The sequence below is a fragment of the Sarcophilus harrisii genome, chromosome 4 (genome assembly GCF_902635505.1).
Source record: "Sarcophilus harrisii chromosome 4, mSarHar1.11, whole genome shotgun sequence".
In the NCBI taxonomy this organism is placed as follows: Eukaryota; Metazoa; Chordata; class Mammalia; order Dasyuromorphia; family Dasyuridae; genus Sarcophilus; species Sarcophilus harrisii.
The window spans coordinates 279,362,508-279,375,928 of NC_045429.1; the positions used below are offsets into that span (position 1 = coordinate 279,362,508).

The 13,421-nt window shown below is 39.2% G+C and overlaps 1 protein-coding gene across 3 annotated transcripts in view; it reads left to right on the forward strand.

The window, feature by feature from the left end:
* CPNE5 (copine 5) overlaps nt 1-13,421 on the forward strand; it is a 188,706-nt gene that overhangs the window by 71,690 nt on the left and 103,595 nt on the right. For 2 of the 3 annotated variants that reach the window (XM_031964965.1, XM_031964967.1), the window contains exons 5-7: nt 2,889-2,928; nt 5,708-5,784; nt 11,521-11,580. In XM_031964965.1, coding sequence (XP_031820825.1) covers nt 2,889-2,928; nt 5,708-5,784; nt 11,521-11,580 — 177 coding nt within the window. The remainder of the gene's footprint in view (nt 1-2,888; nt 2,929-5,707; nt 5,785-11,520; nt 11,581-13,421) is intronic. The other variant, XM_031964966.1, reaches the window with a different exon arrangement.

Below are 13,421 nucleotides of genomic sequence, written 5' to 3' on the forward strand. Positions count from 1 at the left end.
CAGCTACCTCTAGCAATCTAGAGAGGGGAATCCATCTCCATCCAGACTGATTTTCTCATTCATGGGCTGGGGTCACCCTAAATTCTAATGGAGGATTACAAGGTCAGGACTTTTCTCCTTGGAGCAAGAATTTGCCCAGAATGCATTTGTTTATATCCCCCCCATCCTGATTGGGTAGGGTCTGGCCCATGATTAATCTCATCAATCAACCATGTCCTTCAGAGAATGACAGACTGACCTATGGGAGTTGAACCTTAAAAAAAAAAGGAGAAATAAACTTGAATCCTAGTTTAATGTTTGTTAATATAGTAGCAAAATATTAATTTCTCTCAGAGTAGTATGGGAAGGTAGATAGATTTTGGTGGAGAAGGAGGACATTTTGCTTGCAGACATCTTGGGGAAAATGCAGATAGTCCAAGGCACAGACCTGTAGTTCTTTCTGTGGATAAGGTTGAATCCAATGGATCTCTTATGCTTTAGAGTCCTGTACTACAGGAGGGCCAAGCCAGTGGGACTCGTACACTAAGATAAGCACCAGTACGGTGACCTGTTCTTTAGAAGAAAGGGGCCCATCGGGCTACCTAAGGAGGATGGCACTGAAATAACACTAACCAGAAATGGAGCAGGTCCAAGTTTTTGTGCCAGTCAGTAATGGGATTAAGCCATGAGTGGTTGATTACAATTCCAGGCTGGGTAAAATAGGGAGACCCAGTGACAGAGAAAAGCAGATGGACTAGGGCAGGCTAGAGGGACTGTCCCTAAAAAAGATACAGGAAGAGCTGAAGAGAAACTTTTTGTCCTCTTAATACAGGGGAGATATGTATGTAGATGCATATATGTTTATGTATATATATATATACATGCACATACACATGCTAGGTGTTCATTGAGGAAATCACAGTTCTGGTAGAATTTTTTAAAAAGGGAGCATCTTAGGCTACCCTCCATTGGGGGGAATATATGAGTGTGTGTGTGTGTGTGTGTGTGTGTGTGTGTATGTATATATATATATATATATATATATATATAGTCAGTGGATAGAGCACTGGGCCTATAATCAAGCCCTAAGTTCAAATATGCCTTTAGTTGGGCAAGTCACAACTTTTTTTTGCCTTAGTTTCTTCAAATGTAAAATGGGGATAATAATAGCACTTCTAATGTAGGTAGATCAGATGACACAATAATTGTAAAGTGCTTAGCACAGTGCCTGGCACCTAATACGTGCTATTTAAATATTAGTTATTATTATTATATGAATATATAGTGAAACCACTCCAGCATCTTTGCCGAGAAAACCCCAAATGGTGTCACAAAGAGTTGGACATTACTGAAACAACTGAATAACAACAACAGCAACAGTGAATATATGTGTATGTATATATATATTTTTTTATACACACACACACACACACATATATATATACATATATGGCATAAGAAGAGTGTTTCAAAAGTTGTTGGCAGTTTTAAAATATTTTAAGCCATCATAGCTTAAATTTACATGAAAACTTTTGAGACTTCCTGTATATAGGCATTTTATGTATATACAAATATATGTATACATTTCTATGTGTATATATATATATATATGCATACACATATGTGTAAGTAATATGCATATAGGGAATAGAGGACATATATGTGATATATTTGGAATATATAGTCAATATTTACATATATAGGAAATGTAAAAGGAATATAAAAGTTTATGTAGAAAATCTATAGGTTATATCGAGAATATAATGATGGAAGGGAATATGTATGCATATGTACACACATACCCAAACATTTGTATAAATACCTAATATATATACAGACATACATATTCCTGCCTCTTAGGTTCTTTTTTCCTTTCCTGTGACTATCAGTGCCTGAGAAAGCTTAATATAATCCTAGCCTCATAAGAGAATCATATCCCTTTTGCCTAAGGCTAACTCAGGACAGTCAAGTAGGTTTTCTGATGAGGTGGGAAAGGGACTTCTCAGAGTTTCTGAAAACACCCAGCTAGGATAGTGAGAGTAGCCCGGTGCTGTGAAAAAACAGGTTGAAATCAGGCTGCCCATTATTTCCTATGGAACAACAATATTCCATTGCATTCATATACCACAACTTATTCAGCCATTCTCCAACTGATGGGCATCCACTCAGTTTCCAGTTCCTTGCCATCACAGGCAGAGCTGCTACAAATATTTTTGCACAGGAAAAGAGTCTTTTCCCTTCTTTTATATTGTCTTTGGAACACAGACCTAGTAGTGACATTAGAGGCCAAAGGTTATAAGGGCAGAATGGGAGCTTTGGAGAACATAAGAAATCATTTAGACTCTAATGAAGGGGGAGGTGGGAAACTGCCTACATGTAGAAATTTAAAGCAAGAAGGCTCATATTAGTCTATTGTTGGTGTTTTACATTAAATCAGAAAGAAAAAAAAAAACCCTGTAACATTTTAACAGTGACATTTCAAAAAGAAAAAATGCCTGTGCTTACTGAGAAGCTAATGACTCTTTCTTGATGGGTGCTTTCCAGGGCTGGGATCCAGGATTTGGTTATAAAGAGAGACTGAAAGAGATGGGTGTCTGGAGATGTGTCAGAAGGAGAAGGAAGGGGATGCTCTCAGGTGTGAGAAGGAGGGAGTCCAGACTCCTAGAAAAAAGAGGGGATATCCAGGTAGTTATCCATTAGTCCAAGGCCAGAAGGATGCATTGGGACACTGAGTATTGAAGGAAAGATTATTTCCCAATGGCCAAAGTACTAGCTTCATAGCGGGAGACTATGTGTAATCTTTGGTCTTTTATATAAAGTAGCTACTTCCTTGAGTGGTCTTCTGAGATCTGGGAATGGCAAGGCTGACCTGGGTTTATCATCCTTGCTCTTTTTTGTATCCTTCACAGGTATGATGTGGATTCTAAGAGTCCTGATCTCTCCAAGCATGTAAGTATCAGGCCGTTGCTTTCTTAATTTCTGAAATGTTTGTTGAGTACCAGGTACAGAACCTTTATCCAGACCTTCCTCAGTCTCCAAGAAGGAAAAGGTGGAAGGAACATTTACTCTAAATTTGTTGGCATTCAACTTTGGTCCTATCCTACTCTTTTGTGACCTCGTTTGGGATTTTCTTGGCCAAGATACTGAGTGGTTTGCCATTTCCTTCTGTATATTTTACAGATGAGGAGAATCTGAAGCAAATAGGCTGAAGGGACCTGGCCAGGGTCACCCAGCTAGTGTCTGAGGCCAGATTTAAATTGTACTAAATATTTTAACAAATATTACCTCATCTGACCAACCCAACAACAATAGGGGGGTGGATATTACTGTGATCCCCATTTTGTAGTTAGTTGTGGAAACTGAGGCAGACAGTTTAAACTACTTAACTGGAGGTCATACAGCTAGTACATGTCTAAGGCTGGATTTGAATTCAGGGCTTCCTGACTCTAGGCTCAGCATTCTATCCATTGGGCTACTGAGTTTCCTAGGTCCAGCTATTTCCCTTCATGTGTTGGACACACGTCAACCAAAGCTGACTATTTACCTTTCCTGAAACAATTCAAGAGTTTTCCTGCCCCCATTTTCCTCAAACCATTAACTGTACCTGGGACCTTTTTTTCTCCTTTGTCTTATCCACAGACTCCAATCCCAAACCATCTCTATTAGTTGAAATTCAGCCTTCCCATTCCATTGAGTTCTATTACCGCCTCCTCCATGAAGTCTTCATTGGTGTGGCAAGGAGTGGCTTTTTTCTCTTTATATGCCAGTTCCTGGCACATAGCAGGGACTTGATACATTTGATTATCTATTATTATTATTATTATTAAGTAATCAATGCTTATCTTTGGTCACAATCCCTTGTTCAAAATGATTTTTTCCAACTCTCCTTGTACTTCCACTCTTGTGTAACTCTCTTGTGCACCAATCTTGTTCTACTTTGTGGGAGGTGATGTATGTAAAGCATTCAGCAAATCTTTTATTTTTAATTAAATAATATTTTTCCTACATTCAGCAAATCTGAAAGCCAGAAATGTGTTGGAGCTAGTTTGTGCTAGTTTGTGAGAATCAAGTGTTAAATTTTGAATGTGAAATAAGCAAATGTTACAAAACAGGGTTGAATTTGTTATTTTGTTGATTTTTCTAGACTTAAAAGAGTGATGGAGAAAATGTTAATAATGTAAATTTAATGTAAAAAATGGGTTATGCATTTTTTTTTGCAATCAGCAACCAGCCCACTGCTGCTTAAAGCACTACATAAATGTTAGCTATTATTATATCATGCCTATTTATTTATGTCTTACCTAACCTAGTAGTCTCTAGTCTAAAATTTGCTAACTAAATTCACTAAGGCAGAAGCCATGTCTTTCCTGGTAGCCTTGTATACTTATATAAAGAGTCATCAGCTACTTACTAGGCACAAACATTTTTCCTCTCCAAAGCATCACTATTAAATGCTGTGGGTTAAGAGCAGGTGGCATAGTGGATAGACTATTGGCCCTGTAGATGGGAGGATCTGAGGTCGAATTTGGCTTCTAGTGGTGTGACCTTGCCTCAAAAAAAATAAAATCATTAAAATAGTTTTCCTTTTGATTTAATATTAAATATCAGCTAGATGGTGCAGTGGATAAAACACTGGGTGTGGAGTTAGGAAGACTCTGCTTTCTGAAATCAAATCCAGCCTCAGACAACCCTGAACAAATCACTTCACTCTGTTTGCCTCAGTTTCCTCATCTGTAAAATGAGCTGGAGAAGGAAATGGCAAACCATTTTCTCCCAATATCTTTTACTAAGAAAACCCCAAATGAGTCACAAAGAGTCAGACATGACTGAGAAATGACTCAAAAACAACAAATTTACAATGGGCTAACATGAATCTTCTTGATTTTAATTTCTACACCGAGGCAATTACCCACTTCTCCCCTTCATCAGTCTCTAAATGATTTCCTCAGGGATTCAACGATCCTACTTTCTTCTCCCTTGATCTTGATTATTAGGGTTCTGGGACTCATTGAGTTTGATGTATTAACTGGCTTGTGTTTTAATATCAATTCTGCCATTCACATACCATCTGGCCTCGGTAAAGTATTTTCTTTTGGGAGCCTCTGGTTCTTTTCTTGTAACATGGGCACCAGATAATCAGTGGAAAGAGGGCTGGCTTTGGAATCAGAGTATCTTGTTTTGAACCCTTTCTCTGATATTGGCGGTACTATGGTGGCTAAGTTATTTAATCTCTTTTGGACTCAGTTTTCCCATTATTTTGAGTGAATTGGACTAGATAGCCTATAAGGGACCTTCAATGAGATAGTAAATATGTGATACCTACTACACAGAAGGTCTTTCTACACATACAGTTGGGATAGCTAGATGGCATAGTGGATAGAGAGCCAGACCTGGAGTCAAGAAGAATTCAAACTTGGTCTCAGATACTTACTAGCTGTGTGATCCTGGGCAAATCACATCACCTTATTTGCCTCAGTTTCCTCATCTGTAAAATGAACTGGAAAAGGAAATGGCTAACTACTCCAGTATCTCTGCTAAGAAAACTTCCAATGGGGTCATGAAGAGTCAAATATAACTGAACAACACGTAACAATACATGCATATGAAGTCAGAATTATAGAGCTAAAAGACACCTTGGTAATGAAGTAGCACCTGAAAGGGTTGGAGCTGAGGTTTGGGGTTAGAAATGGCATGTGGATGACAACAGACTCTTTCCATGTCCTTGTAGGATTTCCTGGGTCAGGCCTTCTGCACTCTGGGAGAGATTGTGGGGTCCCCTGGGAGTCGTCTGGAGAAGCCCCTCACGTAAGTGTGTGGGGAGGAAACAGAAACGGGTGGTCCATTTAGCTTAATATAGTGTGAATGACAATTTTGGCCCGCCTGGTGCCTTGCACAAAATAGGCATTTAATTGAATAAATGTTCGGGTTTTATTTTGATGTGTTAGTAAATTTAGTTGGGTGATCATGAGTTTATTGAGTATTTGGGAGGAATTTAATTGCTGCAGGTTTTCTGACCATCCACCTCTCTCATGGTCCTTTACAAAGCCTTGAAAATGACCAGCCACCCAGACACTCCTCAGATAACCAGACTCACTAAGGAAAGAGTTATTTATGAGGAGTGTGGTAGTGGAAAAAGTAGCATTTGATGAAACTACCTCTGCAACTGTCCTTCCTAGAATGAATGAATGAATGAAGAAAAAAATATTTGAGTGCTTACTATGTGCCATACTTTACAAGTTTAAAGGATATAAATAGAAAAAAAAAGTCTTAACTCTCAGAGCTACTCTAATCTGTGGGGATAGTAAATGAAAGAAAATTTAGCCACAGGACAAATGGAAAGGGCTGAGCATCCTTAGGGTACAGTGATTGACAAGTTCTAGAAGTTACTTAAGTAATTAAGTTGCCTAAATTACTTAACAGTGCTGGGATATTGCAGGGCATAGATGGTAAGAACTTAGGTAAGAATCTTAGGAGCCAGTGGTAGCATGACTGGTGAATCCTTGTAGTCCTCCAGCTCATCTCCCCCTCCCCAGTGGAGATTCTGATTTTCATTTCCTCCAAGCCCTATAAGAGTTAAGCAATTAAGGAGGAGGATGAAGGCAAAGGTTTAGAGCTATATGGGTTCTGGGACTATCTAGGATTGGGGAAAGGATTGAGGGGGGTGAGCAAATGGAGAAGGGGAGGGGCCCCACTGCTGATGTCTTTTTTGGTGCTAGCCATGGAGCTGTCTCAGATTGGTTCTGGGATGGCTTGGACCAGAAGCAGAGTTTTCCCATGAATGAAAGCTCCAGAGCTTGTGGAAGGACTCACAGGGCCAACCCTCTTTGTTCTTTCCTTCAAGCATGCTCAATCTCTCAATCAATGAACATTTATTAAGTGTCTACTATGTGCTAGGCACTATATATGCTAAATAGAATACAAAAACAAGCGAAAAAATATTTGCCTTCCAGAATCTTATAATCTAATGGAGAGTAAATGTATACATGCATTTACATCGCTAGGGTTAGGGGTATGACACCCCTTGCAATCTAGAAAATCTGTGTAAAAAGTTTGGGCCCTCCCTTTGTATCAGAGAAGAAATCTGAATTATGATGATATTAAGGGATAAAATATACTGATATTATATAATACTATTCATATACTTTATGTATTTCTGAGTTTCTAAACTTTTTCTGTGTTGTCTGGGCTTTTATAAAACTCCCCCCAAATTCCCATTTAATTTCTTATGTCAATCCTCTATACATCAAAACCCCAGGGGGAAAAGTCAAGATGTAGAAGGAATAACTGTATATATTAAATGAAAACAGGCTAATTTAGGGAGGGATCATACTAGCAAGAGGAGGGGGATTAATTCCATTTCATCAGCATACTCCATCTTTGGATATCTTCCAATATCACTAAGTTGAAGATTGTGAGCAGAATTCAGGTTTTAATTGACAGTTTCTCTCTAATTTTTCCTTCTTATTCCCCTTTCCCAAGCATTTTTCCTCTGTTGGTTTAGTAACCTTAGCCCCAGATCCCCAATAAGCCCTTGAATGCTGCCACATTTCCTAACAAGCAAAAACTGGGGAAAGAACAGGAAAGATCACTTTATGACTTCCAACAGAATCCAGGTATATCGGCAGACTTTACATCCATGACCCTAAGCTGGTACTTACTCAGTACTACAATTCTAATCCCACCACTACTGTAATGTGGGCGAACCCAAAAGGACATAAGACACAATTCGTTGTCTAAGAACTTTCAGTTTATAGAGAAAAGCAAAACTAAAGTAGAGGAGAGAAAAGAAGAAATTTGCATGGGAATTTTGTTGCATATTTGAAAGGAATAGAAAGTTATGCATAGTAGATTTGCAGCTTTATGTACAATCTTTTTAAAAAATTATACTGTTATAGAAATGCTTATTTTATTTCATAAATATGTATTAGTGTAATAAAAAATAAAAGGGGGAAAAGCCCTAAAGCAGAGATACAAATACCACATGGTAAGGTCCTAATTTTAATAGCAACAAGAAAAGAGAAGGAAGCGAAAAACATGGGAAGGGATAGTCAGGGAAGATTTCATGAAGGACCAGGAGTTTCAGCTGGCCTCTGAATGATCATGGATCATATGTTTAGCACCAGAGGGCACCTTAGAAATCACCTAGTTTGACCCTCTCATTTTATAAACAAGGAAACTGAGGTCCAGAAAAGGGCAGTTATTTTCAGTTAGAAAACAGCATCACCAGGATTTGGGTCTTTCCTCTGAAGCCAAATTCCATGTTCTTTATAAACCTAGGCTGCCTCATGCACTGGAAGGTAAATGTAATTTTAGTTTTTTCTAATCTGCCAGCCCTTTCCTCCCTGCCCCAGAGGCATTAACGAGAAGGGGGGAAAATTGGGTAGAAGAAAAGGGGGAAGGAAGATAACACATAGGATGACTGACAGCTCCTTAGTCAGGGAATAATAGGCTGCCTTCTCAACCATGTCAGGAGTTGGGAGCTGTAGGTGGTGGTGGTGGGGGAAAGTAGGTGATGGGAGTATGTTTCTCTGGGGTAGTGGAAGGGCAGGGGAGTTGGGGGTAGGCTCCTGGGAGTGAGTCTGGTCACCTACTGGGAGCTTTCAGCTTCCTCTGTACAACCCAGCTGGTGGTAAAAACCGTGGGTTGCATCTGCGCCTTTGTCTGAGTGTGGGGGCGGCAGTTTCTAGGTCATTTGTCTGCCTAGGGAAACAGGTCTGATGGACCCAAAGACCCAGGAAGGTCAGAAAGGCCTTCTTCTCTCTGATTTCCTCCGAGACAGGCAAGGTTACTCCCATGGGGGACAGAAGCCTCTCTAATCCATCTCTCTGATCCAGCTGGTCCTCACCAAGGGGCCTGGTGGGGGTGGAGAATACTGCTTATCCATTTATTATTGAGCGTTTGGGGATCTTTGAGAACTTGGCTGTCTGTGGATCCATAGCAAGAAAGGGAGGGGGTTCAGGGAGATGGGAAGAAGCTTTGTAGTCTCGTGTCAGTATAATGTGATGACAGGGGCCCTGGATTTGGGAATCAAGAGACTGAGGTTCTTGTGATTTTAGGAGAGTGATTTTCTCTTTCTTGACTTCATTTTCCATCTATAAAATTAAGAGTTTGAATTAGGGGATTTCTAACACATTTATTTTGTGGTTCCATGGCTACATCATTCCATTTCTATTGAGGTGCCCAGACCTGTGCTACGAGAGAAATAGATGATGCACAATACATTTCAGAGTTGGAAAGGATGTAAGGTATTACTATCGCATTTTACAAAGAGAAGAGAAGAAAAATGGACAGATATCTGACACTGTATGCTTAAAGCAGGAATCAAATCCCATTTCCTCTCTAAAGCTCTCCTTAGTTGTTCCCAACCAGTTGTATCTGTCTTTTTCTACTGATTTTGGTATGTTCCTTATGGAGAAATAAACCATTTATTAAAGACTTAATAGATTCCACGCTAAATTACTGAAAATATAAATACAAGGAAACAGTATAGTCCCTGCCTTCAAGGATCTTATATTCGAACAGGGGAACACAACACAAAGGGATGCTGGAAAACTTGGGGGAGGCAGAAAATAAAGCCCTGCTGAGGAGGTTGCAAGATGTGAGTGGAGGCCTGAGATTTGTCAAAAAAAACCAAGAAGCTCACTTGCCAGAGACATGGAAATCAAAGGGAGAATTATCCAGTTTCTTGTTGAGTATTTTCTGTATGTCTTACCTCCTTTTTTAAACTCTGAGGTCCTTAAGAGCAGGTTCTATATATTTCTTCTATCTCCTCATAGTACATTAAACATAGTGGGCAATCAGTATATGTTGAATGAATGAGCAAATGAATGAGTAAATGTAAACAGTATCAAAATATATGGTGTAGAGGGCCTCCAGGGGTCTTCAAACTACGGTCCGTGGGCCAGATGCAGCAACTGAGGACATTTATCCCCCTCACCCAGGGCTCTGAAATTTCTTTATTTAAAGGCCCACAAAACAAAGTTTTTGTTTTTACTATAGTCCCGCCCTCCAACAGTCTGAGGGACAGTGAACTGACCCCCTATTTAAAAAGTTTGAGGACCCCTGCCGTAGACCAGTGGTGTTATACACAAATAGAAACAAGCCATTAAGCCACACACAAGCATCCCTGTAGGTCCCATATTGATGTAGAAACAAAAAAAAAAAACTAGAACATAGATAACTCAATCTATATTCTATTATATTTTTATTTATTTTGTTAAACATTTCCCAATTACATTTTAATCCAAATTTCATTCACAGGGAAATGAAACTAATTTGAACTTGAATTAAAATTTGACCTCAGAAATTTATCATTTGGGTGAATCTGGGCAAATCACTTTACCTCAGCTTGCCTCAGTTCCCTCTTTGGTACAGTGAGGATAGTAAGATATTTTTTTTAAAAATTTGTGATTCTGTAGTGAGTCTGAGGAGGGCAGTGGTGTCATTAGTAGAAATGAGGAAATTGGAAGTAGGGATAGTTTTAGGGGAAAGATCAATTGGAGTTGAGAAATATTGAATCCAAAGGAGATAATGACAGCACTTGCCAGACTGGATGGTGGAGTTCAAAGAAGATGATAATATATGGAAAGTACTTTATAAACCTTAAAGTGTTATATGCTTTTCTTGTGGTGGTTCAGTTGTTTCCATCATGATCCTCTTGGGGGTTTTCTTGACAAAGATATTGAAGTGCTTTGCCATTTCTTTCTCCAGCTCATTTTACAGATGAGGAAACTGAGGCAAGCAGGATAAAGTACTTGCCCAAAGTCACAGTTAGTGAATATTTGAGGTTGGATTTGAACTAAGGAAGATGAATCTTCCTAACTCCAGATTTGGTTCTCTAGCCACTGTGCAACCTAGCTTTCCTTCTAGAAGCTACTTCACATCATCATCATCATCATCATCATTATCATCATCATCATCATCATCATCATCATCATCATCCTTTAAGGATTGTTGTGAGGCTTAAATGAGAAAATGTAAAGTTCCTACCACAGTGCCTGGCACAGAATAAGCACTATATAAATGTTAGCCATTATAATGATGATCTGGTACACTTGGGAGTGTACAGCCTCTGTTTAAAAAGACTTCAGTAGTCCTAGCCCCAGATACTTAGTAAACCCTTAAATGTGTCTATATTCCCTATTAAGCAGGGTTGGTGAAAGAAGAGGGGAGGAGACCTGATAGCTTCCAAGAGATGTGTTGTCAGATTTAAGTCCATGAAACTAAACTGTTCATGACCAGTGTGATATAAGGGAAGGGAAAGAGAAAAACAAGGAAATTTAAGAAAAACCTTTGCCCTTAATGAGGTTTTAGTTTAATGAGGAAGGCAAAATTAAAACAGTGGGATGAGAAATAAAGGTAAGGGACTGGTTTGTAAGAGCAATAGTATGGAAAGGGGTGGAAAGAAGCTGTGTTGGAAGCCTCTAGAATAGATAAAAACTACCAAGTTCAGTTAGGAAGGGGCAGCCTGCTCACCATCCTGCTCCTCACCTTTGTCTTGCTGTTTCTTTTTCTGTTTGTCTGTCTGTCTTTCTCCTTCAGGATAGGAACATTCAGCTTGAATGCCAGGACTGGCAAACATATTCCATCAGTATCAAATGGGTAAGGTCAAAGGTTCCTTCTTTCCTATACAGAATGTTGGGAAAAACCAAACCAGCTCTTAGAAGACCAGATATGAATCCAAATTGTGGCCATATGCAAATCCAGACTTGGACAGGGGTATAGAGTTAATCCCTGCCCCAAGACACCCACTGAGGAAGGGCTCAAGAGCTTTGGATAAATTAGTGATGGAAATTTTCCTAAAGCCCTGTTCTCATATGAGTTCCCCCTGGTGGGTACTGTATGAGACCAAAACTACATTCATAATCATGCTAAGATGTTTTAACGTCCTATAGCAATAAATATAACTCACATAAACAAAAGCTCTTTGTGGGGTTCTTCAGTAATTTTTTTGGTACCTTCAATTGGAGTTAAGTGACTTGCCCAGGGTCATACAGCTGGTAAGTGCCTGAAGCCAGATTTGAATTCAGGTACTCTTTCTTCCATGGTCAGTGCTCTATCCCCAGAACTACCTAAATATTCCAGTTCTTTGATAATTTTTAAAGCGGTCTAAGACCAAAAAGTTTGAGAACTGCAGTCCTAGAGTAAACTCTGGATTTGGGGAGATTGAGCTTTCTGGTCAGGTCAAAAGATTAAATCCTATCCTAAGTACTCAAAGATAGGAAGCCTTGGGCTTCAGATAACAACTTGGGTTCCAGTTTACTTTTTCTTCTGACTTTCTCCTTAACACTTCTCCCTTTTTATACTGCCTGGGTGACCCTGAGCAGATTAAGTCAAAGGAAGTTTAATGTTTGGTTTTTATGGGGGGGAGGGAGAGAAGGTAATGGGATAATGTCAACTGTGGACTTCCACTAAAGTCCTCTTTCAGTTCCTTACCATGACTCGGAAACAGCCCTTGGTTCTTAAAACTTATGTGAGGGTGAATTCTAAGTAGATTTTATGAACCTGCAAAGACTTTGATATGGCGTTGTTGGTGGTTTATGTGACTGTCCTTTGAAGTATAGCCTAGCTATTAGCTTTATCACCAGAAGTCTGGCCTTCATCAGGTGAAGGAAGACTTGATAAGGAGTTGCAGTCTGCATTGGTGTTTGCATAGCAATGAAACTATAGAAATTATAGGTACATGGAAGGGCTAATTGACTTTCCGTGTGCTTTTCCCTTCAGAAGTGATCTTTTGTTTTTCTTTCCTCCTTCTTTTTTTTTTAAATAATAGCTTTTATTTTCAAAATATATGCAAAAGTAGTTTTCAACATTTACCCTTGCAAAACCTTGTGTTCCAATTTTTTTCTCTCTCCCTTCCCCCATCCTTTCCAAACAGCAAATAATCCACTATATATTATACATGTACAATTCTTTTAAACATATTTCCACATTTTAATGATCATTTTTTAAATAATAGCTTTTTATTTTCAAAACACATGCAAAGATAGTTTTCAACATTCACTCTTCCAAAAAAAAAATTCTCTTCTTCCCTTATCCCCACCTTCCTATCCTAGACAGCAAATAATCCAATCCCCCTCCTTTGCCTCCCCAATCCCTCTCCCCGCCCCAGTTTGGCTCTCAAGACGGGGAGCTGAGATAGGAAAATATAGTTAATTCTGAAGGAGAAAAGGAAGTTAACTCTAGGCTTGGGGGGAATTTGTCTTTGAGTACTCATTTCTAGGCAGCTAAATAGTGTAAGTGAATGGAGCATTGGACCTGGAGTTAGGATGACTTGAATTACAATCTAGCCTTAGAGACTTACTAGCTGTGTGACCCTAGGCAAGTCACTTACCCTATTTGCCTCAGTCTCCTTATATATAAAATAAACTGGAGAAGGAAATGGTATACGATTCCAGTATTTTTGCCAAGAAAATCCCAAATGGGGTCACAGAGAGACGGAC